Below are 27,533 nucleotides of genomic sequence, written 5' to 3' on the forward strand. Positions count from 1 at the left end.
AATGTGTAGTGGCTTCTTTTGTTTGTTTGTGCAGCCTCAAGTCACTGGAGCAGAGGGATAGAACGGGGGGGGGGGGCGTTCATAATAAAGAATCCAGAGCTAACCAGAAAACAAATCACGTTTAAAGTGAAAATATATGGAATCAAGTATAGTTAGGTTATTCTTCTAAACTAAACTGAGTAACACCCCCATTCACTGTTCTATCCTAAAAAATCTTGTTATTTATTCAATACTCAGGGTTCAGACAGTGAGCAATCTGATCTTCTCCTTTGGGGCCATATCGAGGAGTAAAGAATAGATAATATTTTGTATATGCAGCACTTTCAGGGAGAATGATGTGCCTCTGGTTATACTGCTTACCTAGGGACAGAAAATGTAAAGTTGTATGGAAAAAATAATGCAAAACAGCTCAGCTACTTCTTTCTCAACATTTTTTTTTCTGCTGGTTATCTGGAAACCAGTAACAATAAGACTGATAAGTACGATAAGACTTCCAGACAGTCATCTTAATGAATTTGGAGCATACTGATATTTTCAGAGGCTACTGAGGCTCAGAGGCATTGAGACTGAGAAGCAGGCTGAAATTTTACTCGAAGGGCACTTCAGCATTGAATTTTATAGGATTTTGCTTCAGTTCGTTTTTCTTGCATTTAGCGCTGCAGCATTTGGGGGTTGGGACCAGGGGTAAACACCATGGATTTCAGAAGAGTAGAAAAGCTGTGGTGACCTGAATCCGGGTTCTGCTACTACGCACTACCCTCCCGACCTCACAGAAAATCGCAGGACTATTCTAAACCTCGGGGGATAATGACAGTCTTTACCTTGCAGGATTTTGTTAAGGCTGAAAACAAGATAGTTTTCCTATGGTTCTGGTGGGTTCCCAAGGGTTAGCTCCCTTCAATCCACCCTAAGGGAGAACTTAGTTATGAGAAGCGCTTGTACTTGGTTCACATTGGTTTTTCTGGCTCCAAGCTACCACAGTTTTATGCAGTTGATTTGTCCACAGTGTCCTGGTTTTTACATACCCAATTCTATTTGCTTTGCATTATAATGGCAGGAAGGGTCATGTATCTTTCCACAAATTAAAACATGTTTTATTATGGTGAATTTTTAGCATGTACAAAAGTAGCCAAAATTATATAATGAACTTTTTTTTAACCCATTGTCCTACTCACAAACCCATCAATCATAGTCAATTCTGACCCATTGTTAGGGACCTCTCCTCTTTGACGACTATTTATTTGATCCAGAAATGAGACTCTTCTCATTCTTGAAACAGTTAGGAATTTATAAATAACTTAAATTTATCAGTTAAGTAAATATTTGAAGGAACCAAATTATAAAATACAGAGTTTGTTTTGTAATCTTTTGAGTTTTGAGCCCAAGATAAGGGAAATGGGAGCTATAAATGGACAAGGAGCTATGTCCATTTGGTGAATCCAAAGCCAAATATTTAATATCTGTATCACATGAATAAAAGGGAAGACAAGATCTGTTCTGCCCACTTAGCTAAAGTGTCGCTAGGAGCAACCAAATTAGTACACAGGAATTCACGAGATCTTTGGAAAGTCCTATTGTTGTAAACATTGTTAATAAAAACCACATAATAGGCCAACCCTAATAATACATGGCCTCGATTATTTCAAACACATTTTTGCATAATCTTTTACTGTCTCAATGGGTTCCAGATGAATATTACTCTTTCAGTCAAAGTGAAAACATTACCTCGTATCCTTTCACGCCATCCCCCAGAGTTTCCACAATCCCGGAACATTCAAATCCTGGCACCAGGGGAGTCTTGGGAGGGTTGTCTATATTCCCCTGTCTCACCATCAAGTCGATGAAGTTCAAGCCACTGTGAACAGCAGATGTGAGAAAAAGAGAAATTCAAAATGACATTCAAAACCAACCGTGTAGTACCCTGGCTCTTTTCTCTGCCCCATCCCTTGCTGTCCTTCCCTCCCTCCCTCCCTCCCTTTTTTCTTTCTTTCCTTTTTTTTTTTTTTTCAGCCGGAGTGTCCCTAATAGTAATGCCTCTTGGTTAGATATACAATTCAGTTATCTCTAGGCAGATGAATAATGCTTTTCTGACAGTAAAAATAGTTGCAGCTTACATTCTAATTCAAAATATAGTCTCTTTGTCCTTTCTCAGTGCCTACCCAGAAATGTTACTTTGAAAACACATATTGACAAGTCTGGTCATTAGACATTCCAGCACTTAATCAAAGGTTTAAAAAAAATAATGCCCTAGGAAGTGGTTAGAAACACACATGGAAGGAAGCCAGACACAGTGGCCACCAGCCAAACAATGACAAAGAGAGAAAGAGAAAGGACAACTAATTTAAAAGGTCTCAAAACAGCCAACTATCTCTCCTCACTCATCTGCCACACTTATACCAGCCTCATGCATAAACAGCACCCATCATGGTGAATATGAGTCGTGAGTGGGAGAAGGGAGACTCAGAAAAGAGACTGCAGGGAGGGCTGCAGGGGGATGGAAACGCTGGAGCGTTTGTTTCAAAAATGTAAGTGACCTTTGGATGAGAGAAGTTACAAGGTATTTTCTATTAACACATTACTTTTGAAATAAGAACGTTATTGAATTACATCAAAGTCATCGCCATGGAAACCATATACTTCACTCTAGTGAGGACACCAATGTACTAATCTGTTTTATTTTTTAGAACTAGTCTTGGGAACTGCACTTAGCACCCTTTTGCTAGTCACATGAAGAAACACATCCCTTTGAGCATGCATTTTTCCCAACAGATGTGGCTCTGAGGTGCTTCTTGTTTTTCATAAGCCACTACCTAAGAAAGACTGAGATTACAGAAACCAAATTCTTCTGTCTGACTCAAGGCCCATTAGCATCTGGACACAGCTGCTTTTCCAAGCTAGACAACTGGAACTATTTTTAAGTATATGTCTTGCCTATTCTTCCTTGGTCTGTTTGGAGCCAAGGGAACATTTATGAGGTGTGACTGAAAAATATGGTAGATGTTTAAAACTTGTAAAAATTATTACAGTAAAAGACACATTGCCATTAATTGCCACTCAAAACGTGTCCTCACCTTGAACACACTTATCCCACCATTCTTGTCACTTTCTGAAGCAGCTCTGGAAGTCCTCTTCTGTGAGCGTCTTCAGTTGTGCTATTGAGGCTGCCTGAATCAATTCAAAATATTGACCTTTCATGGTCTTTTTTATTTCGAGGAAGAACAAGAAGTTGCATAGTGCCAGATCTGGTGAGTAAGGTGGATGAGGACACACAGTAACGTTTTTATGATCCTGCCTTTCCACTGAATGGCACTCAGCAGCAGCGTTCACTTTGTTCTTGATCACAACTTGTAAAGACACTCATTAAAGAGGACTTCTGGAATGCTTCAGAAGATAGCAAGAACAATGGGATAAGTGTGTTTGAAACAGATGAGGGGGGTGGATGGTTTGTTATTGTAATACATTTTTAAAATTTTAAACATTTATTGTATATTCTTATCACCCCTTGCAATTCTATCTCTACTCGCCAGTCTCACTCATTAGTCTCATCTACAGGGATGCACAAAGGCAGAAGACGCCTTACTCAAAGACGGATGAAGGGTGTCAAAATTCACACCTCAAGGTTCTCCTACCAGAGATCAGGCAAGTTTCATCTTGCCCTAGCCAGTGCATCTCTTAAAGGTGGCCCCCTTGAAGGCAGCTGCTTGCCTCAAATTTCCTTGCTTCCAGAGTGTGCGGGAGGCAATGGGTCCGAGATAAAATGGTGTAGTCTGTACTCTAGTACCATCTGCTGAGTGGAGGAACAGTCATCAATATAAAAATGAGGTTCCAGTGTGAGTACTAATTCCGTTTAAAAATGAGGAATGGATATCTGAAGTGCATGTGTAGACTTCCATGGGTCCTACTTTGATAGTGAGTAGTTTTTTGGGTCAATTTTTATCCCAAATATTCTTCAACAACATGGTCATTTATAAGAGCTTGGGGAGACCTGGGTATAAATCCCAATCCTATCACTTCTATAATTATGTAACCTTCGATAAGGTTCCATAACCTGTGCTTTAGTTTCCACGTCTGTAAAATGGGGGTTCTAACAGTACCTACTTCTCAGTGTTGGTATGAACATTAATGGAACTCAGGCCCTCAAGCATGGCACCAAGTACACAGTATTCAATGGTTGTTAGCCTTTCGATGCAAGTCTTCAACAAAGAAGGTGAGAAATGTGTGAAATATTTTAGGAAGACTGGTTAAACAGGGGTTAAAAATAGTTTCAGAGCTGACATGGGAAAACTCCCTCCCGCTATCTATAAACTTCACTTCCGTGAAATGGTCCATTTTCCAACCCAACCAAATAAATAAAATCGCTGTATAACAATAAAAGGAATTTCTACGTCCCAAATCAAACACTGCATCTCATTCCACACATATTTTAGCTCACTGTGTTTTCCTTTGTGTGAAAACTGAAGATTTCCCAAGGCCCTGAGAAAGAAATGCCAGAAGAAATTACTTGACAGTTCTGCAAACATGGCGGCCCCCTGGAGAAGGCTTCATCCCTCTTATTAGCTGCTCAACTGGGCGTCTCCAATCAACATCCAACATGAATGGGCTGGTAATTATAAACAGAGAAGAGAGCCAGCTACTTAAATCACAGTGAGAAAGGCTAAGACTGACTTGATAAGAGGCTGTGGCTTCCTGTTTCCTCAGGAAGCCTTTCAGTGCTTCCACAGGTCTTGGTGAATGCCGCCTATTTTCAGGAAGCAGGTACATCCTGAGAGACGGATGGGCGATGGCGTTCGTCTCAATATCAAGGAGGTAAGAGATTGCTAATGGAGTGCCTCTAGCTGTTCTATCACACCTACTTCATGGTGCCTGCACTGGCCTCCTTCTGATGTGGATACAGCTAGCATTTAATGAGGGTTTAATGTGTGGCAGGAACTGTGCTAAGTCCTTTAATTTTGTGATTTAAGAATCAATGATACTCCCATGAGGTATGAATTATCCTACCCATTATTCAGATGTAGAAACCACTGACAGAGTTAGATTAAGCCACTCACTTAAGGTTACATCTTTAGAAAGTGTCAAAACAGTATTTAAATTCAAGCAGAGCACAAGGGCGAAGCTTTACGCAACACACCCCACTTCCATGGGAACTTCCTCACCCTCCATCCAGGGAAAGGGGTGTGTCCCAGGGCCATGTTTGTCACTCCTTGTCTCTTCCCCCTTGTTGACAGCTGCTGCACCACTGGTGGGCCCAGTGTTGGAACAGTGGCTTTTCACAATCTAGCCCAGAGTCCGTTCAGTAATATGAACAGATGATGTGGTTTAAGATCTGAGTGTGCTCTCAAAAGCTACAAACTGGGTATTCGGCAGCCAGAGAACAACTTAAAAGAAAGGATGTCAAAAGGTAGAACTGAGCTACAGGGGTTTAGTTACCTGAACTTTCAAGAAATGTTAAGTGGAAAGGCCAGTAGGTAGGGGAATTGAAAGAAAAGAAAACCCAGGAGTCAACCCAACAGCCTGCACCAGGGTGAGGTTCTGCAAACTTCCATTGCTGAGTTAGCCAGGAGGGGGTCCAGAGCCTAGAGTTAGTGAGACCAATGCCATCGTGCTTCCTGCTCTTACAGTGCCTTTGTTCTTTCATACCTCTTTATAGTTAAACATCTTTGCTTGGGTCACCTGTGTGGTCTCTGTCCCACAAAACCAAAAGATGCAAACTAAGGAAGAATCATAACCAATCATCCCACTGGGACAAACATTGACCTTTTCTCCCCAGACGGAACAAGTAACCTTGTTTAGAGATATTAAGACAAAGCCACACAGACAGCACAAGCCATGGACTTAAACTTGGATCTGTTTCATCTTTTATTTTCTCACCACCACAGAAGAACGCAGGGTTGTCCCACACTACTTAGCTTCATAGTTACAGTTTCCAGTGTTCTCTAAAATAATTTGATTTTTTTCATGGAAATTTTGGGGAGATGGCAATGACTAGGCCTGATGACTCAAGCGCATGTGGGGGTAATCTTCAGACATCTCTTTTACTTAACTTTTACACAGTTCTTAAACATTTGAGATCATTGCAAAACATAATGTTAGAAAGTACTTGACAAAATGTTCTGCTGGGTAATTCTATTTTTTTTCAAAGATGGGTATAATTTTAATAATACAATAAGACTTTTCTTTTTCCTCCCATGCTAATTTCTTAGTCAGAGGCTAGGAGTAAAGGGTTATTATTGAGATGTAGCATCCTGAGGGGCGAAGGGAGAGTTCTGAAAAGGGACCCTGAAAAACTCAAAACACAGGATGAGGAATCTGAAGACACATGATAGAAAACACAGGGAAATGTGAGAACAGGGCTTTTAAATACTTTTTTATATTTGCATAGCACCGTTTATAGAGACAAGTCTCATTAAACACTGTAACATTCCCAGAAAAGCAAAAAGTACAGATATTATTCTCATTAAATAGATGTGAACATTAAGACTCTACATAAAAAAAACTGACTTGACAAAGTCACAATTGTACAACACAATTAGTACATAACAGCTGAGATGTGAGTCAAGGTCTTCAAACTCTTTGCTTATTGTATATCTCACAACATTATGAAATCTCAAATGCAAGGGAAAAGAAGAGTAAGAGGAAACACTGGAAGGCTAAGAGGTAGAAGTGTGAGCTTCAGTCCCTGCACTGCCAGCAGTCCACCCTGGGGCTTGGCTGTCTCTGTTCCCCTGCTGGCCCTTCATCCTGTGGGCTCCGCTTAAAGTAATATCAGAACCTAAGCTTAGGTAGAGATGGAGAGACGCTGACGGTCTTGACACAAGACACTGCCTTGGATGCTTACACTCTATGTAGAAGCTGAAAGCTAGTCTTGGTTTGTCTATTTTCTTTTCTTTACCTATTAAGTCACCCTGAGGGATCTTAGCCTGTAAAGTATGGTGAGAAATGTTTAGATGTCTTCATTTTGTGTTCTGCCAAAGCCAACAAACATTGCTCCCATATGATGACAGGATCCATTAAGTGTTGAGATGTGGACTCTCCATTTGAATTTCCATTTCATATTAAAAGAAAGTGAAGCAAAGAGAGGATAAAGTACCTTGTCCAAGGTCAGATAGCAGGTACTGGAATGAAGAAGAGGAGCCCTTTTACATGACTTCCCAGATGCAGTTGCTGACCACTAGGCTGTTATTCTGCTATCTATAAACCACCATAAACTGCTATGTATTGTTTTCCCCAAAGCTTGTTGTTTGGGATATGTTAATTTTTAATATGGTAATAATCTCAAATGAAGACACAAATTATTTCTTAAAAGACACTGCTTAGTGAATGCAAACCAATTAGCCTAGCTATAGTTTATTAACCTTCCCAACATGAGATGAAAATTGGTCCACAGAGGGAGTTTATCAAGCTGGGCACAGCTGCTGGGGAGAACTGGGGTGGGAGCAATGTTAGAACCCAAGAGTTTCTCAAAAAGTTAAAAGAAATAAAAAGCTTTTCAAAGGAGAGACAGGTAGTCATGGACAAGGTTCCTTGTCTTTTATTCTGCTGAAAGGAAGGCAGGGCTGCCCATAGGAAAGGGCTTTAGCATCTTGCCATCCTGTTCTTTTGTCAGGTAGTTGGCAACCTCAGTACTGACTGACAAGGGGAATCAAACATTGCCAGAGCATGACATGAAGAACATTTTGATGAAAATCTCCCTCTTCCTGCAGCCCACTTCCCTATGGACACAGGTCAATACAGCCCATCTTACATTTTGATTTTATGCTCAACAGAAATCCCAAGTCTCGCCCTGTCATTGGCCCAATTAAGAAAAAGACTGTCAAAGAAATAACCTTCAGAAACTCATTATTTTACTCACTGAAAGATATTGATAAGCATGTGATTTGTTACAATATATGTGCACTTCTTTAAGAAAGCTGAAGAATTTTTCCTCAAGTTTCAGCACACAGATTGGTTGTAAGAGTCTTACCAGCCCAGGATAGTATCTAAACTGGCATTTTTTTCTTTGCATTGTCTGTTTGGATTCTCTGAGCCACATGTGTGGCATTCATTCTCTCTGTTATTTTAAGGCTTAACTCCATCTCAACTTCTGAATGCTTTGGAATCTCCATTTTTTAAAAAAAATGTATACTGTTAACAGTGGTTTTCAAACTTTACTGTGCATCAGAATTCCAACAAGCGTTTGTTAAAACACAGAGCTGAGCATGGTGGCACATGGATGCAATCCCAGCTACTTGTGAGGGTGAGGTAGAAGGATCACAAGTTTGAGGCCAACCTGGGCAACCTGGAGAGACCATATCTCAAGACAAAATAAAATGAGCTAAAGGGCTTGGGGTGTGCTCAGTGGTAGAGCACCTGCACAGCAAGTCTGAGGTGAAGCCTCAGATTTTGCATTTCTAACAATTTTCCCAGGACCATGCTTAAGAGAATTGCTCATCTATTGTCTCTTTTTAAATGAATTCAACTCCCTTTTGGAATGAGATAAGGTAAAATTTAATAGATGATCATTAGACAGATACGAAAATGAAAAGCTCTCTCATTGTCTGCTAGGATAGTTGAGCTTTTTGATGTTAGGCTAGAGGATTGTACTTACCCTTGTTAAATATGGCCCTATTAAATTAGGTTCATCATTCCAATTTGTTTGTCTCTCGGATCCCAATTCTTTCATCCAGAAAAAAATTGGCTGAAGGGTGTTTATGAAAACTGTGAAAGATGTCATGGAATTTCTTTAAACTTGTGAGTTCTTCCAGTCCTATGAAATATCTCCAAGACACTTTGAATGCTTGTGTAATAAGCATGTAATAAAGACCACGAACCTCTACTCTTGGTGGGGGCTGGCAGTCAGTCCCCTGCCCCCTTGGCAGTAACTGCTGGGCACAGGGAGTGATCTTGACTATGAGTACGACTGTTGGATTCGTGTCAGTTTCATCATGGTGGTGCTGTCATTCTTTTTTCTTTGAATGTCCACATCCTGGCCCCGGCTCTGAGCAGCTCTTTAGCCCAGGGACATTCTCAAGGCCATAAAGGACGCAAAGGACCTCTGTAGTAGGCCCATGCCAGGTGTTCCCATGAAGAGAAATATTCAAGAAGAGCTGGACGCTTTCCGAGAGGACTTTCCTACAGGGCCTTGTGACTTTTGGAGGGGCCTCAAGAAGCTATCAAAATCAGAAGCCTCGGTACTGATTTTTCTAATGATGAAGCATGTGCAGAAAAGGAATTAATCTGTGGCTAGTAACTGCAATAGATAACAGGTGTTTGCTGTGGGTCAGGCATACTACGAAGTGCTTTATATGTGTGGCATCATTTCATTTTTTTAAAAACCCATAAGAGACAAGTAATATTATCTCAATTTCAGAGATAACGAAATCGAGGCACAATGAGGTTCACAAAGCCAAGTGTGACTGTGAGCAATGCGAATCTAAAGCCTCTGCTCTTGGCTACTGTACTTCGCTTTCCTTCTGGTAAATCGGCCACTCAGTTTTCCCAGTGACAAAGATGGGCTCTCTCTACTCAACTGGCACATTGGGCTCTTCCTGTATACTGAGCAGGATTCTAAATCTTGGAAACCAAAAGTTAACAAATTCAAAATTCTCATGGGAACAGAATCAGAAAAGCTGATTGCAATGTGACGTGACCAGCACTCTTCTAGAAAGTGGAGGCAAAGTGCTTCCCCGGCTGCAGGAAATGTGCTGAGGCAAAAGGGAAGCACGAAGTCAGAGCACTGACCTCCAGGAAGCTTTTCCCAAAGATTGTCCCTAGTGCTCCTTCACAATCACAAAAGCTAAATTTAAATCCTTAGCTTTAACATTCTGGCTTCTCCTGCAGTGGGCTGTTTGATCTCTTTGAGCCTCAGTACCCACCATGGGGTGTCGGTGTGGACCGAACGTGATCCACACACAGTAAGTGCTCAGTATGTACAAGCTGCTATCATCACTGGCATGATTCTCACACAAAGAAGGTGTGGAACATCAGGTTCCCTGTTTCCCAGGAGACAGATGTACTTTCAGGGGCTCTGATGAGGTGGGTCCCCGGGACAACACCTGGATGGATGGGACAGAAACGAGGCTGGGCAGAGAAGACACTGAACTCTGCTCTATTAATGAAGAGGTCACAGCTCATCCATGGAAAATTCCAGCACCATTCTGACCCCTTGAGTAATCTGAATCAAGGCAGGGGGCTGGGCTTGGGCTTGGTACCCCTACATCAACCAGTCATGGGTTGAGGGGAGCCCCAAGGGACGGGGTACAGTCCTGCGCAAGCTTTTTCATCCTTCAGCTGAAAAAAATTCCTCAGGAGCAGGCAAGCTGTGAGTGACCAGCAGCCATCCCTCCTAGGAGCTGGGAAACAAGCTCTGAAGTCCTAAAGTAACATATCCCAGTGTCCACTGCAGGAGGGGCGGTGTGATCTCCTATTTCGGGTTTTTCCTCCTCATGGTTACAGAGTAGTTGTCACTGGGGGTGAACACTCATGGGGGTAGCTGGCTGGCTGGCTGGCTTGCTTGCTTGCTTTTTTTGGTACCAGGGACCAAAAAAGGACCTTGCACTATCGAGGCAGGCGTGGCACCACTGAGCTAAATCCCCGGCCCCTGGGGCTTTCTTGTAAAGTGGCCCCAAAGGAGGAAAAATCTAGTAGTAGTCCTTATAACTAATGGTGTGGAGGCAGAAAAAACAATGAGATCTTTACATAGGGACCGGAAACAATGAGAGGAGAAGGAAGTGGTGGAATTAAAGAATCAAGAAACGCACAGAGACTAAGGGCAAAAGAACACAGTAAAGGATTGGCAGGCAGGTGAACTACCAGAATACATGCAGGATTGGTGTACTGCTTGGGAAATCTGGGAGAAACAGTAGATAGGTTCTTTTACGTGTCTTTCAGAAGTTGAGGTGGTAGGACTCCGGAAGAGATGTGGGCATTAAGGAAAACCTGGTCAAATTCCAAATGGGAAGCCTTTCAGCCCTCTGCCAGGTGGGCACCAACGCCCCCACCATCCATGGCAGCCTCAATCAGTTCTGCGAAGAGCCCAGCAGATTTAAGGTGAGGCTTGGACCAAGCAAAAGCTGCAAGAAAATGTGAGCCCTTCTTTATTCTGCTCTTGTCATGCAGACAATATGTTCATCAAAACACTTAACTCCAACCCACATGGGGTCAAAGAAGCAGATGCTTGATTCATTTCCTCGCTTCCTAAGAAAAGAACTAAAGCTTTGGCTTCTGTTCCTTAATCTTAACTGATAACTTGAATCTGCCTAAGGAAAATCTTGTTTACCATGTTTTTGTTTGTCTTTTTTGGCTTGTGCTAGGATCCATTTTGCTATGGCAAAATTATGTGAATAATGTGCTCTGAAAGGAAAATACTCATTGTCCAAAGCATGGACACTTTTTATGCAAATCACAAAGGGCACCTTGTTGGAGCACAGCCAGAATTGTCCTGGATGGGTCACAGGATAGCGAAGCTACCTTGGTCCCGTCAGAGGGTGGTCTCCCTTCTCCCCATTGTTGGTTTCCTTGGGGTCTGGCTGTATGTTACCCTGCCCATCCTCTGTAATCACTATTTTTAGGTAAACAAGACTGTACAGCCATCTGAGACATGAAGTTCTCTGACCTACCGTTGTTGTTTTTTTTCATAATCAATCATTTTATTTATTAAGCAAATCATGCTGTCATTGCCTCACTCAGTTCCCTCTCTCCATAATTTGTGTAGTGACAGGGAAGGCTGGATAGCTTGGGATGCAGTTGTACAAGTCCTTTGTTGCAGCTGTATTGGGGAAAGGACATATATTCAGATCATATGTCCAAATTAGCATTCAGAAAACACTTCAGTAGTATTTCCAATGTGGAACAAAATGGCCAAGGAGACATATTGAGCATGTAAATATCCAGAGCCAGTGTTCAACAAAAACAGAGAAAGAAATGGGTCCAAAACAAGCTCTCCTTGATGCCAAGACCAACACTTTAGATCTGGGACCTGGAGTTATTTATCTGCTCTCAGGCCTCCTGGGGATGCAGCAGGAGGTATTTATTTCTATGATGCTTCCTGAGGTTAACATCTCTATGGTCTGTGTCTGATGCTGACCAAAAGCATCAACTTCAAACGGGTTCTTGGCAGTGATTGGCTCCACAGAACATTCAATCTCAGCCAATTTAAATTCAACAGACTCTCTGTGTTTGGAGGCTTGGCATACAATAATGTTACAACAGTAGCAAGGACATTAGTGCTTCCCGGGAGTATAAAGATCAGCAAAGAAATGACTACACACTATGCCAATTCCACAAGAGGCAGCTGTGCAAGGGTCATAGCTGGTACAGAGAAGGTAGTTATTAACTTCACTAGATCAGGTGCTTCGCACAGGAAAGACTTATTTGGGGATGAGTATTCCCTTTGCTCCCATTCCGCAACTTCTCCAGCACCAACCACCTCTCAGTGGGAAAGACAGTCCAGAGTTACCATGGTTGGATTTCTCTGTGAAGACACAGGGGGACAGGGTTCCCATGGAAGAACAGTCCAGTTTTGCTGTAACAGGATAGTTATTTCCTAAGATACTGCTGTGGATAAAAATAATTTTTAGTAAAACAGTTGTTTCAATTGGCAAAAAAAGACAGGAGGGAGTAAAGATTAGTCCCGTAATGTACAATTCGACATCCTTTGTTGATGGAAATGTTCTGTATCTGTGCTGTTCAAAATGGTAGCCACTGGACATACTGGGTTACAGAATACTTGAAACATGGCTAGTGGGACTGAAGAAGTGAACTTTAAAATCTGGTTAACTGATCCTTAAGTTTCATGAGTCCAAGAAGGAGATAGAAGCAGAATCACTGTATTAGCTTTCCCATTGCTGAGATAAAATATATGACACTCACAACTTAAAGGAGAGATTTAATGGGGTTCACTGTTTCAGAAGTATCAGTCCATGGTCACCTGGCTCCAAGGCAGAAACATGGTGGAAGGGTGTAGTGGAGTAAAGTTGCTCCCTTGATGGCATCTGGGAAGCAGAGTACAGGAAGAGTGCCAGCGAGAGATACACCCTCCAAAGGCACAGCCCAGTGACCCACTTCCTGAAAGTGTCCCCAGCTCCTATGAGCACATTCGGCCATGAATATCAGTGGATACATATAGAACTCCTATGGTCCAATCACCTGTCCAGGAGTCTTTTAATCCACGCAAGGTGAAAATTAAGATTAACTGCTGCACTATCCTACTGTCTTTCCTATAGATTATGAGTATGCTAAGAATCCATCTTTCAATGTTCAGGGCTTAGCACAGGGCACAACAAGGCTGGCAAATGGTGATTCTTCCACCAGAGATGAAAGGAGGAAAATACCTAGGAGTAAGGTGAGTTTTGTTTCTTCCTTCTCCTTGTTAAAGGAATCATCTCTCTGTGTTTGGCTGGCAGCCTTGTTGTGTCCACTGGGGTTATTGTGAAAGGGAGAAGTGAGAAGATCAGAAACTGCCTGATTGATGTACTTTGGAAAGAGCATCTACTCCTAGAAGGCAAATGCATGAACGGGAAAGGCAAGAAAGACAGATGCAAAAGACAATGGATAGCAAGGACAGGCTTGGCAATCTGGGTGAGCTTAAAGAGAGCAAGACAGAGTATGCAGGAAGAAGGAGGTGTCGGAGGGACGTAAACAGGAAAATCAAATCTTTGGGACATTTTCTCTATAGCAGTAATGGATCCAGCCTTGATGTTTTCTAACAAATGCTGTAGCTTGACACTGCTCTTCAGCTATTTTGGAAGTTGGGGGTCTGTTCAAGAATAAACCGGCCAAGCTGTCTTAAGGAAATGAAAGGAAAGGAGATGACTAGGAAAGGGAGGAAAAACTGTCCTAAGAGCACCAGGAGGGAGCAGAGTTTCCCACAAATGCTGCTGGTGAGGACAGAGATGCCGAAGCTCCAAAAGGGTGAGAGGCTGATCGTTGTCTTTACTTATTTCTTAACAGTCCCAGAGGTACAGGTACAAGGCTGTCTCCTTGTGTCAGACAGGAAAGGTCCTTGAGCCTAAAAGGATTGCTCCAGGGAGGTGGGCACATTGATGGCTGTGTGAAACATCCCCAGTTCTGGCTGCAAAAGGTTTAGTCAGAGATTATTATGAGGCCTCAGTCAGAACAACTTCAGTGAGTTTAGCTGGGAGGATAAAGACAATATAATTACAGAAACATTCAACCAATCATAGAAAGGGTGGGTTTAACAGTTCCTCATTGGCTGATTGAACTAGCTGTAACATAGATGAATGAAAAGTAATAATTTCTGGTCCTAAACAAGAGATGGTTTTTGTTTTTTAAAGAAAATCTGTAACTTGGTAGAGTCTGATCAAAGATGCAAGTGTGTTGGGAGGAGAGAGAGAGAGGCCTGTGGCAGGTAGAGTGTGAAAGTCTCCTTGGAGTTCACTAGGACCACAGGACTCAGAACATCTGGGCCCAGGGCTCCCCATGGGGTATCTATTTGCATGAAGAACAACAGTGTCTTCTGGAAACTACAACAAACCTCACCCTAAGGAAAGAGTGAGTTAGGGAATATAAGTGTGTTACTTACTTTTCTCTCATTGCTGAGATCAAGTACCCGACATCCAAAGTTAGAGGGGATTTATTTGGCTTACAGTTCATAGAGGTTCCAGTCCATAATCGGCCAGCTCCAAGGCAGGGATGGTAAACAGGGATCGCAGAGGAGGAAGACCTGGCTCACACAGGTAGCAAAGGCAACAAGAGAACCTTAACATTGTCTCCCTGCCCCTTTTATCTTATTCAGACTATTTAGGGTGGGTAGCACTCACATCCTTAATCCTAGTGCCCTTGAGCCTAGCATTGCATCATGAATCAATTCCAGCTTCACACACTCTAGATCAAGCCTATGACCACATGAGGCTTTGGGGAGACATCTAGACCCAAACCATAACATTAACCTTGGATGAAGAAGCCAATGGTAATAAAGGAAAAGCTAGAGTTTGAAAGTAGTCGTTGCCACCTGTCTGCTCTAGGGGCTTTGTAACTAGAACAAACCTGTGAAAACCAAGTGCAGAAAAAATGAAAGTGTGGGACCTAGAGGAAGACATGCTCTGGTTCAAATCTCGGCCCTGTCTTATTAATTGTATGATCTTGAGCAAGTTCTCCTTCTCTCTGATCCTATTTCTTTATCTGTAAAAAGTTCAGCATCATGGAGACACTACAGAACACTCAGTGTAGTGCCTGTGGCACATAAAAAGTACACTATAGGGCCTACTAAATAATGCTTATATAAAGTAAATAATAAGAATATGCTTCTGTGAATATAAACAGTGGGAGGCTGACTACCCAGAGTGGAGTAGAAATGAGGACACTCTGGGTAGTTTCAAGGCATGGTAGTGGGATAGGACAGGGCAATAGGAAAGGGTCAGAATCAACAGGGAACCCAGAGAACTGAGTTTCTGACCATCTAGGCCAGATGTGGCCTGAAGCTGGAAGGAAACCTCCAACTTCCTGGAGATAGTGAAAGGTGGAGGGTGGGGAAGGGTCTGATTCTACAAAAAAAAAGTGGGTACAGAACCAAGGAAATACTGTTTCTTTAAAATGTTTGCTTTACCATCCATGCTGGAGTAGCATAAGGTTCACAATCACGATGGGAATGCCTGGGTCAGTGCCCTCAGAATCACTGTCATCAGAAGCTACACAGTGGCTGTCTCTGAGGACTCTGGTCTCCAGCACCCAATGGAGTCAGATATCAACAAGGAGGAAATCACAGAGCATGTTGAGAAGTCAGAGACCCACATTTCCCAGCCTAGGGGAAGTAGTTATTAGAGAACACAAAAATTTGAATGTCTGCTTCCAAGAGAACAGATTGCATTAAGGACAAAACATAGTTCCTACGGTATTTGTTATGGTTGAAATATGAATGTCCCCAAGAGACTTATGTATTGAGGGCCTGATTGTCAATGCAACAGTGTTCAGAGGAGTGGCCTAAAGAGGTGACTGGATCATGACAGCACTCATCTCACCAAAGGATCAATCAATTGATGAGTGCATAACTACTGAATAGGCTGTTAGGTGAGGGGAAGGAGAAAGCAGGTCATAGGGGACTTGGCCTTAAAGGATACAAGGGACTCTGGCCCCCCGTGCGATTCTCTCTCTCCCAGCTCTCTCCCTCTCTCTCTCTCTCTCCCCCCCCCCTCCTTTGTTGCCATGAGGTGAGCAACTTTTTTCCACCATCCCCTTCTACCATGATGCTTCAGCCTCTGAGAGCCCACTCTGGACTGAAACCTCTGAAACCGTGAGCCAAAATAAATGTTTCCTACTTTAAATTGTTTTTCTTGGGTATTTTGACACACAGTGAATGAAAGTTAACATGGTGTTCTTCCAAGTTCATGCTCAAAAACCTGCAAGTTGGAGGTCTTAGGAGAGATTTAGATTTCTTGTTGGGGAAAATGCTGGAGCGAAATAGGATTCTTATCAGAGGAAGCTGAGATGAGGGAGGGAAACTTGAAGCCACCTTCAACATGAAAGGCCACTCGGTGAATTACAAGGATCTCACTTACTATCTGGATAAAGTCAGTAATATACTTACTCATCCTACAAACCCTTACTGAGGGCCTGCCATTAACCAAGCACCATTCTTGGCATGTGGCAGTTAACTGATAATAAAGTTCCTGGAATTTTCAAGATACTAAAGAGATTTGCAACATAATGAGCCTTGAAGTTGAAGATAATATCTATGGTGTTTAAGGGGATTTGATAACTTTGTGCTGAGAAATACAAGATGCAAGAATGGAGAATGGAGTTGCCTCCTCCAGTCCCCTCTCTGATCCTTCACTTTTTGGGGTCAATAAACACTTCTGTCTGCCACGATGGCTACCACAGAGATCAGTTCAGTGTGCTTCTTATTCCTACAAATTAGACACATCACCATTAATTCTCCTCAAAATACTTCCCCTCATGTCAGACACATTTATGGCATTGTTCTTGCCATGTTCTGAAGCACTTCTGGAAGTCCTCTTTTGTGTCTTTACAAGGTATGATAAAAAATACAGTGAATGCTGCTGCTGACTGCCATCCACTGGAAAGGCAGGCTCGTAAAAGCATTATGGTGCGTCCTCATCCACTTTATTCACCAGTCTTGCACCATAGGACCTCCGACTCTTCAAAAAAATGACCATGAAAGGTAAATGATTTGAATCTGTTCAAGATATCAAGGAAGCCATGAAAGTAATAACTAAAGACATTCATGAAAGAGGATTTGCAGAGCTGCTTTAGGTATTGGCAAGGACAATGAGATAAGTGTATTTGAAGTGAAAGGGAGAATTCTGAGGAAGACTGTGGCAATGTGTAAATAATTTTTTTATAAAATTTAAACATTCAATGTAATTTTTAGCCACACATCATATCTGCTGGTTACTTCCCTTCATTGATTTTGGAGCATCTATTGCTCTTCCTTGCCAACAGATGCACATGCGCGCGCGCGCACACACACACACACACACACACACACACACCACATGTGTTGCTAGTGGGCTATAAATCATGATGCCCCAATTCTTTTAGGCTGCGGTAGAAGGCATGAAAGAAAAATATGGTCAGTCTCGGTTTTTCACTGCTTCGAGGGCTGGGAGGAGATGAATCTCCAGGGGCTGGAATGTGATTTGTAAAGGACCAATAAGATTCTTTCCTTGACATATGAAAATTAAGAGAAAAAAGTTCTCTTTGTGCTGAGGCTTGCTAAAATTGGGCACAGCAGCTGGAACTAAAGGCTGCCGCCTTTGTCAATCTCAAGAAGGAAGCACACAGCAGTAGAAATTAATGAATTAATTCAAAAGGAGAGAGAAGATGGAAGGTGGGAGGGGAGGGGGCAGGCAGGGAAGAGCCTAGGAGACCAGGAACAAGTGCATCATGATGGCTTGCATGGCCCAAATAGGAAACAGAAGGCAGGGAGGAATGGACTGGTCTTGAAGATTTGTAAGCTTGACACACACAGGAGGAACACAGTACATCTTGGTTTTGCTTCCTCTGTGGTTCCTTCAGGAATTGATCTTGATCCTCTTGGGGCATAACATGGTGGTACATCCTTCTTGGACTACTTTTGATTTTATCGTATTGTATCCTTTGGGGGAAACTCATGAGGCTGAATGGCAGACTCCATTCAAAAAAATTTTATGATGTATGGCTGGAATTTTCTAGTGTTCCATTTCTTTGCATCTTCTCCCTACCAAAAATGTCTGCTGCACACAGAGTAGGTGAGGCAGGCTTTGTTCATTCAACAAATATTAAATACCTCAATATCACTGCTAAACACCGTAGCTCTGTTATCTGTTATCCTTACACAAAAAGTGCTACCCCACAGGTACGCTTAGTATACCTATTACCAATAAGCAAACTGAGGTTTCAAAAGTCTAAAGCATCTTCCCATACAGGCTGCTAAGTGTATCAGAGCCAGGATTTGAATCCAGGGCTGTTGCACATCAAACAGTAACTATTTTGTAAGCAAGAGCTTCCATTCAGTTTGGGTTTATCATCAGCACCAGTCTAAGAAATGAGCCATTATCATTCCTTGAACAGAAGATAATTATCCTGCATTGAGCCCTGGAGAGGCCCGGTCATTTAGAGAAGTCAAGAGTAACAAGACCCGTGGCTCAAGCTCTCCAGAGGGTTTTGTGTGGGGAAGTGCTGTTGACCATGTGCCTGGCTCCCAGACAATGGTGGGGGCAGGGCTTAGCTGGAGGGCCAGGGGTCCCTGCCAACGGGAGACTGAAGACAGAAGCGGACTGCCCTTGCTTATGAAGAAAACACCCCATTAAAGATGAAATAGCTCCTCTCACTGGAGCATCTATTTTTTCTCCTGGGCCTTGAAACATAAAATTCACTTATTTTAATACCATGGCTCCAGCTGACTTCCTGTATGAGATCACACACAGAGGAATCGAACTAATTCGAGATTACATGCCTTTGCCCTTTCCTATGAAGAGTCTCTTCTTGCCTTCCAATTAAGCTACTTCTTCTACAACAAATGCCAAGATGTCTAAAAGGATCCCTGTTTGGAAGGAGAAGTGATGAGCTTTGAATGGGAGTGAATCAAACACCCAAGGCCAAATTGTCTCTGCATACCCTGCTGTCAGAAAAATCCCTCCCACCACCCATGGGTATGCAGAGGGCTGGTAGTAGCAGAAGATCAGCCCAGGTCTATTCCCAACTCCAAAAATTAGACTGAAAAGCCAGCACCCCACCCCCAGCTGCCAATGTAGTTTTATGGGAGAACGGCTGGGTCCAGAACCAGGAGATGCCAATGCAAGGCTTGGTTTGGTCTTTTACAGCCCAACTGACATAGGCAGGAAAACCTTCATTTGAAGTGCTCTCTGCTTAAGATCGTACAGCCACAGTGAGGCAGAGGTAGAGTCTGACCCTAAATCTACCAGAGCTTCTGAGTGTCTCAACCTGATATTCAAGCCCAGTTTCCTCTCAGAAAATATGGGTGATGGTTCTTTTGCTTCTTACCTCTTGAAGATGGGTGCAAAGCTGATGTGCATAAAGGACTTTGTTACTGCAATGATGCTCTCAGGGGAGGCTGGGGTGAACGTTGTTAGCCATTATCCCCTTTGCCTGCCATGAGCCACCCACACTTGGTTTGTGACTAGTTCTATGTAGCTCTGATCTAGCAGTTGTTTAGGGGAACCCAGTACTGTATAGGTCAGATGTTCTACAAGGTTTTATCTCCATTTTGTAAGTAAGGCAGCACTTGCAGAGCTAAGAAACTTCCCCAAACACATTCTAACCTCAAACCTTGACACTTCCAGGGGTTAGACCATTCCCTACCCATCTTCCCTCAACTCTTACCAAAGCTGCTGACCCCTCACCGCAGATACCCCTTTCTACAGGCCAGGTGGATAGACCTTCTCTGAAGAGACCCATCACCTCCATTCCTGCTCTTCCTTCAGGTACTTCCTTTTCACCCAGGATTATTTTTAATTTTATAACTTTGCCCCCCCTCAAAAAAAGTTTTAATCCTGAAGACATACCTATTAAAAAAAAAAGCAGTCAAAATTATGGCAATGCAAGTGACTTTTAGCAAATTAAAATGTTCTAAATGGCACTGTTAAGCTGTTTGCTTAACATTTTTACTTTACTGACATTATTTCCACTTGGATGAATCCTATTCCACATAAAATATTAAAACAAATTTCAATTTCTCAATGTTTTTCCCCACTACCATAAATTTTACTAATTGTTGTTTCTGTTAGTGGGGTTATTCTCTAGTGGACATCTCTTTTTAAACTATAATGGAAAAATTAGGAGGAAGAAGTGAATATGTGGAGATACAGATAGACAGAGAAGGGAGACAGAAAGGAGAGAAAAGATCGAAAAGCTTCTCTATTGATAATGAGATCAAAATATTCTCAAGGGAGCAATACGGCTAAGTATAATCAGTGAGTTCAAATGATGGGGTAAAAAATACTTCTTTTTTCTATGCAATAGAACAACCACTGATTCTGAGTTTCCTTTCCTTTTCAAATTGCTGGGAAACAAGAAGTCCATTCTATTACTGGGCAAAGAACAGACATCACCATCTCCAACCCTCATCTGCAAGGACACAGTTAATGAGGAAACGTAAACTTCAGTAAATAAGAAAGATCCCTCAGCTAGCAGCTATGTCTTTTCATCATCAAATGAGGCTCAAATGTGACTCACCCTAGAGTCATCTTTTCCTGTCAAATCCTGACACCTCCATCCAATTCTGAGTGACTCAGAACACTTTATTTCAGTCTCTATGTCGGGATGGCTCCTGGCTTGGGTATTAGATTCTCAGAGCAATTTTTCAGTTTTACAAACACTTGTGTCACTTAACCTCGATGACTCCATTTGCTTGTTTGAATAAACACAGGGACTATCATCGGCCATATTTCATTGCAGCAACCTTATTAACAACAGTTTAATGCTGTATTATATGAGGACAGTGACACAGTAGCAATGGACGAGTCAAGCAGAAGAGGCTGAAGAAAGAACTCCAATACCATGGGTGGTTCCAAGGAGTGGTGATTGTTTTTAATCAGCATAAGCATTCTGGATCAACAGTCACTGCGACTGGATTCTAGGTGGATCCCCAAAGCATCCCATATCTCAGAAGTACAGGAAAATGGATGTGATGTAGAAACACAATGGTCATATGGAGGCAAGACAGGATGGTATTATGCAATTTTGAATCTTATCAATTCATTTCAAATTGATCAAGAGCATCTGTGATTCTTTCTCTGTGTCTCTGTCTCTGTTTCTGTCTGCCTCTGTCTCTTTGTCTCCCATCATAACTCTGTCTCTGTCTCCATCCCTCTCTCACTGTTGTGTGCCTGTCACAGTGTCTTCTGATTCTCTGACTCTCAAATGTAAAGAGAACAGGAACAAAGTAGAGGTGGATTTTCACACTGTCTACCACTTAGCAGTGGTTCACTTACCACTGTGAACATGATGGGTCTCTCAATGTGAGTTTCCTCCCCTTTAAAATGGAAACAGCAATACTCATCAAGTTGAGTTGCCATTGAGATGGAGTGAAGCAAAGTACTACATACATGCGTCATGGCTCCTGGCCCATAACAACTGCTCAATAAATGCTCCCTGCTTCTCACAGCTCCTCGTGCTATATTAGCCTCCCGCCAATATGATGGCTGTCTTCTACTATGGCCTGCCCTCAGCCCATTTTCAGATCAGCCAATGGAGCCATGACCGGAAGGAACCATTTTTCATCCAATTGGTCTCCTTCCAGCAGTTTCGTAGGGCCTCTTGCTATAAATCACTCTGGGAAAATAAATGTTCCCAATCCATTAGTGCGTTTCCACCACAAGACAATTTGAGCCACAAACGAGACAAGGCTTGTTAATGGCCACTTAAATACATTCCTGCAGCCCAAGCAAGAGACCCTCAGCCAACCTCAAGTCCTACCAACTCCTGTGCAAGAGAAACTCCCTCCTCTGTGACCAGACTTACAGCAACAAGGGGACAGATTGGACCTTTCTCAGGGGGAGACCCCATACCCTGTTTTCACTAGGACAGTTCCAGTTTATTCCAGAGTGATCAGTAGTGCCCCTTTCACTTTAAAAAGAGTTCTAGTTTGAATGGCAGACTATATAGGTATCCATGGCAACCAAGAACAAGTTAGGACAATAGCAACTGTCATTTACTGACCATTTTCTATGTGCCCGGCATCATCAGAAAGGTCTTAAATGCTGTACCTCATTAAACATCATTGTAATACTAAGAAAGAAGGCACTATTATCTCCATTTTATGAAGCAGGAAACTAAACTTGGAGGAATTGGGCAACATTGCCAATGGCAACTAGAAACCATGGTTGTGCCTGAACCGGGTCCCTTCTAGAGATGGTGCACTCACATGCACACACACACCTTCTGGGAATGTTGGTCACTCATGGCTCAGAGCTGCCCCCTTCTCTGGACAGCTGTGCCCAGGCAAACAGAAACATCTCCCTTTGAGAGATTCCATGCCCACCTTAGGAAGCAGCCCAAGCCACAGAATGCTTCTGGCTGCTCCTTGCTTCAGGGTGGGACTGACGGTGCCTGTACAGCACATGGTGGGAACTGCTGAGGCCACACCCTTCCTTAACTCTCTCCTCTGCCCTAGCCTGTTTTTCTTATGCCCACTGTCCCGAAAGCAGTCCTGCAACAATGACTTGAAGAAGGATTCCTATGTCAGGCTCTGTTCCCAAGAAGCCAGTTCTGTGACATCCAGTTAGCAAGTGGCAGTAGCCGTGTGACTCCTAACCACTAAGCAGATGTGACACAATGTTGCCTATAAGAGATGCAGGATTAAAATGAGGTCCTCCAGGTTGTCTGGTCACCACGAAGCATGTGTCATATTGGTATAGATATGACAAAAACAACAATGACAACAGTCACCACAATGACTACTGAAAGGAAGCCAGCGTCTTTATTGTCTCTGATCTCAACATCACCAGCTTATTATTGGCCCCATTATGTAGACAAAGCACAGGAGGCTGGGAGAAATGGAGACATGGTCCCCAACTTCACACAGACAGGAAGAAACAAGGTTAAATCTTACGCTCAGGCCCATCTTGCTTCAAAGGCCACATCCTTTTCCCACTTGGCCACTCAAACCTCTTGCTGTGTAAACTGTTCAATGACTAATTAGTAAAGCAGGTCCCACCAAGCTGACGTTTGTTACATGGGAAGCTCTGCTATCCTTCCCACCTCTACTGTGAGCAGTGGTTCTTTTTGTGCTGCATTTAACCAAATGCCTCTACTTTTCAGAGAAAGCTATGTTACTCTGGGAACAGCCAAAGAAAGTTCCCTTAAGCCATACATAAAAAGAGCAAAGGATCTGTATTATTGAAGAATGAAAGAAAAACCATGCATGTCAAAGGTCCAAAGAGGAGAATTATATTTCTTATGACTTTTCAACCAAGGGAAACAAAATGGAATAAAAAGAAAACAGCGGCGCTTTAAGGAGAGGCAGACTCAAATCTTTGCTCTACTATTTGTGTGAAATTTCTGGCAAGTAACTTAATGTCCCCAGGCCTCAATTTGTTCTCCCGTATTTCAGGAAAAATACCTATCTTATCAACTCATAAATGAGAGGGTAAGTGAGATAAAATATGTATGTCTCCCTGCCTCTTCTCTTCCATGTCCATACAATTTATAGAGTAATCAAACTGGGCCCTCATTTTAGGTTTAAAACCAGTTCAGAGGTAGTATGCTTTAGTTCCAATATGTGATGATAAAAGGTTTCCATTAAAAATAAAGATCAGACCAAGGGCGGACCTTCATCCATGAGGCTCTCCGTTGATTCATGAAAATACAGAATGAGTCATCCTGGATCTCAAGGCTAAAACTTAACAACCATGAATGTCTCTGGCCAGCCAGTCCCAGCCCAGTGGAGGCCCCCGTCAGCCATCTTCACAAGCTAACCTTATCCTCCCTTGAAAAACTGATTGACTCTGCTTTCAGCTTTGCAAAGGAAAATCAATTGGGGCTCTTTGCGATGCTATACCTCAGGCCTGCATGGCTTTCTAAACAAACAGGATGAGGCTATGTAGTGATTTCACTCTGTGTGTGCATGCACACACATGCGCGTGCACTACTCCACTATAGAACAGAGTTGTTTGTCTGACTTTGAAATCAATCTCCCGGCCTTCACCTTGACAGTTATTACTTCAAAATGCTTCAGTTCCTATAAGCATTTGTGCAGTTACTGTAGCATAAGGCTATTGAATGTAGAGATGGGAGAGTACAGACAGATTTGCACTGTGAGAGAGGCACTTTCCTTCAAAAAAAAAAAAGAAAGAAAGAAAGAAGCTACAACATTGTATTCTCTGAATACCGACTTTGACATAAGACTCCTAGAACCCAGACCTCAGTTTGAAGATGGGTCATAAATTATACACATGCATAATATTAATGTATACATAAACTATTATTTGATGTGTTTTTAAGGGGAGAGAGTTATCAGTATATGGTTTTAGTGGTACTAGACAGAAGTTGTTCTGCCAGAAAGAAAGAGAAATGACTCAACAATCCCCCCTCTGAGCTCTTTTCTTAATCTATTCATCCAGTAGTAACTTATTCAGGTCACACCATGTGCCAAGCACTGTGCTAGGCAGTGGGGTTTAAGGGGAAAAGGGGCAGACAGACACTCTGCCTTCCAGGTTCCATCAGCGTGGTTCGGTGAGAGTTAACAGAAAGCCCTGTACAGGATCCTCCAGATTGCAAAAGCCTGGATTCCCCAGAGAGGCCTCAGAGTCGTGTCAGTGCCCAACATGACCAGCTTCATACAGGAGGGGTGAACCTAAGATCCCTGCCTACATCTCCCACCAGCTATCCTCTGATCTGCTCAATGAAACCCACGTCTGCTCACAAGGTTGCAAAGGCAGGAGAGATCTCCTCGACAGTTTTCTTGCCTCTAGATCAGGTCCTGATTCTGAGTTTCCCACCCAACCTGGGAACCTGCTGCTACTGTGGGAGCTGGTTGTGTTAGTTTTTGAAAAACAGATGAGAAGGGGCTCCCTGGGAACAGGCAGTCGTCCTTACAAGCTTTCGGGTCGCTGCAGAGTTTTGGATCCAGCGATCCTCTCCTGGTCAGCCTGCCCCAGAGCTCTGGCGAAATGAACCTGTAGCCTAAACACAGGGAGAGGCTCACATTCCGGGGACTCGCAGCTGGGCGTGGGTCTGGAGAAGTTTCCCGGGGGGCGGGGGGGGGGGGTGTCACTAAGGGCCTCTTAAGAGCGCTGAGCTCCTCCTGCAGTGGGAGCAGGAGTCCAGAGGATATGGATCAGGGGTCCCCCCTTCACCCCAGAGAACACGGGGAAGGCAGAAGGGGTCGGGTTAGATCCTGGGGAGGGACGCGTGCCTGAGGGTGGCCCAGCCATGCAACCTGTCCCCAGCCCCATCATCACGGCAGCAGAGATTTAAAAGACCAAGTGTCAAATCCCGACCAGGCAGGCCAGTTAGTGGCAGCTGAATGGTCCTAGACAAATCTCTCACTCTCTCAACAGAGGTTTCTCTCACCCATAACGGAGCATAAAGATGATCCTACCTAACTCACTGGGTCCCAGGAAGTACGAAATAAGATCGCACAGGTAGAATTCCGCGAAGGGCAGCCGCACATAGTCAGCCTACAGCTACTCAAGTGTTTAGCCACGTTAAGCGCCCAAGCCCCGGCCTGGCTTCTGGGGGGTCCCCGGGACGGGAGCTCCCCGCGCGATCGGGCGCCCCCACCCTGGGGCTCAGACCACTGCGGGCTTGGGGAGGGCAAAGGCCACCTGTGAGCATCCTCCCGGGCGTGGGCCGGCCTCGAGTGGTCTCGGAGGGGGCCCACCCGGCAGTGTGCCCCAAGGACCCCCATCCCCTCCCGGAGCGCCGAGCGCGAAGAGAGCGAGAGCGAGCGGCGCGGACACTGACCAGGCTTTGACGCGGATCTTGAGCTCGCCGTCCTGCGGCTCGGGCATGGCCTTCCTGCCGAGCCGCAGCTTGTTGAGCCCCCCGAAGCCGGCGAGCACCACGGCGCGCATCTCCTGGGCGTCCCCGAGGCGGTGCGAGCCGTCGCCGCCGCCGCCCTCCGCGGGCTCCTTGCTCGCCTCCTTCTCGATCATCTGCTCCGTCTCCTCCGCCTTCTCCGTGCCTTCCTTGGCCATGGTGCGGGGGCGCGGGGCGCGGGCTGCGGCGGCGGCGAGGGCGCAGGGCTCGGGCCCGGTCCTCTCCCGCGGGCTCCTCCTGTTGAATGCGGGGCGCTCGCGGCGCAATGGCTGCAGCGGGCGAGCGGCGCCGCGCTCCGCAGCCCGCGCCGTAATCCTCGCAGGAGCCGCGCCCAGCCCGCCCCGCCCCGAGCCCCGCCCCCCGGCCCGGGCCGGAACGCAGTCCCGGCTGCGGTCTCCGAACCCGGGCGCAACGAGGCTGTCAACAGCAGCCCTAACGTGGGATTTGCCCAAGACTCGTGAATGAAACACGCCTAGCGCGGCCGCCCCGGCCTCCCGATGGGGCGCAGTACGTGGTTAAATACGGCGCAGACTCGGGTGCCTGGAAAGGGACAGAGACGAAAGTCGGCCTGGAGGAGGCCCTGGCCGCGCGAGCTCCCCGCCTTCCGTCCGATCTGCGGGTCTGGGCCTGCGTGGGAGGGCTGGCAGGGCGAGAAGCGCCAAAGTGGAGACCCCAAAACTACTCTCCAGAGACCAGCCGCGAAGCTCTCACTCCGGACCCCGGCCGCCCGCCCGCCTGGGTGCCCTCTCTGGGCATCTCCAGGCGGTGCCCGGGGGTGGCTGACTCTCAGCCCTGCCCATTTCGGCCCAATATAGAGGCTTCAGAAAAGAATTCTGGACCAGAACAGCACACATCCTCATTCTGATTCCCAAGACCAACGGACAGGGCCTCCCCAGCTCAGGCACATGCACCGAGTAGGAGTTGGCATTTGGTTTTGTTCTGTTGATATCAGTTCCTTTGAAAAGTAGGCTCGTAGAAAAACTTGTATTTTCTTAGAAAACAAACAAAAAAGATAGGCGAGGATGGCTCGCCTTGTGGCAGTTTAAGGAAAGAGATGCAACACAGTGAGAAATAGTAGGTACGTGTGCTAGTTGCGGTGCACTTGTCAAGTTTGAAATCCTGGGCCACTCATTCGGCATTCCTGAGTCTCGGTACCCTCGTTCGTAAAATGGGTACACCAATTCTGTTACCTGCATGTGCTGAGCGCTGGGGTGGATATGATTTCAGAGATACCTGGCGTTTACCTTGGAGGTGCTGCATCTCAGCAGGAAGAGGGGAGGCAGGGACTGTAAAATCTCCGGTCAGTTTGTCTTTCATGTGCTTGTTTGATACCTGTTTCCTTCACCCGGCTCGAACTTCCTATGGGCAGGAGCTAGCTCCTCTGCATATATCTGGGATGATGGCCCAGGGACTTAGCGCACGATTGATGCTTAGTAGATTATGCTCAGAAAGTGCTTTGTGAGTAAAGGACAGAGTCAGCAAGGACAGATGCTTCTGTGGGAGTCAGAGGAAGGACCTGCTAACTTGTCCAGGGAGTTGGCGAAGTCCCAGGGAGGAGGGGACATTTGAGCCTGATCTTGAAGGACAAGGCAGGCTCT

The 27,533-nt window shown here is 44.5% G+C and overlaps 1 protein-coding gene across 2 annotated transcripts in view; it reads right to left on the bottom strand.

Annotated features, from left to right (window-relative positions):
* The window catches only part of Vat1l (vesicle amine transport 1 like), a 156,102-nt gene extending 129,855 nt beyond the window's left edge, over positions 1 to 26,247 (bottom strand). Inside the window, exons 1-2 of one of the 2 annotated variants that reach the window (XM_004842814.3) lie at positions 25,861 to 26,240; positions 1,726 to 1,855 (exon numbers count right to left, since the gene is read on the bottom strand). In XM_004842814.3, the coding sequence (XP_004842871.1) occupies positions 1,726 to 1,855; positions 25,861 to 26,093 (363 nt within the window). In that variant the 5' untranslated portion in view covers positions 26,094 to 26,240. Of the gene's footprint in view, positions 1 to 1,725; positions 1,856 to 25,860 lie in introns of both variants that reach the window. The other variant, XM_021256686.2, reaches the window with a different exon arrangement.
* Positions 26,248 to 27,533: the final 1,286 nt, after the last annotated feature.

This window comes from Heterocephalus glaber, unplaced genomic scaffold, assembly GCF_053883595.1.
Source record: "Heterocephalus glaber isolate CG9 unplaced genomic scaffold, H.glaber_assembly_v1.0 deba00000071, whole genome shotgun sequence".
In the NCBI taxonomy this organism is placed as follows: domain Eukaryota; kingdom Metazoa; phylum Chordata; class Mammalia; order Rodentia; family Bathyergidae; genus Heterocephalus; species Heterocephalus glaber.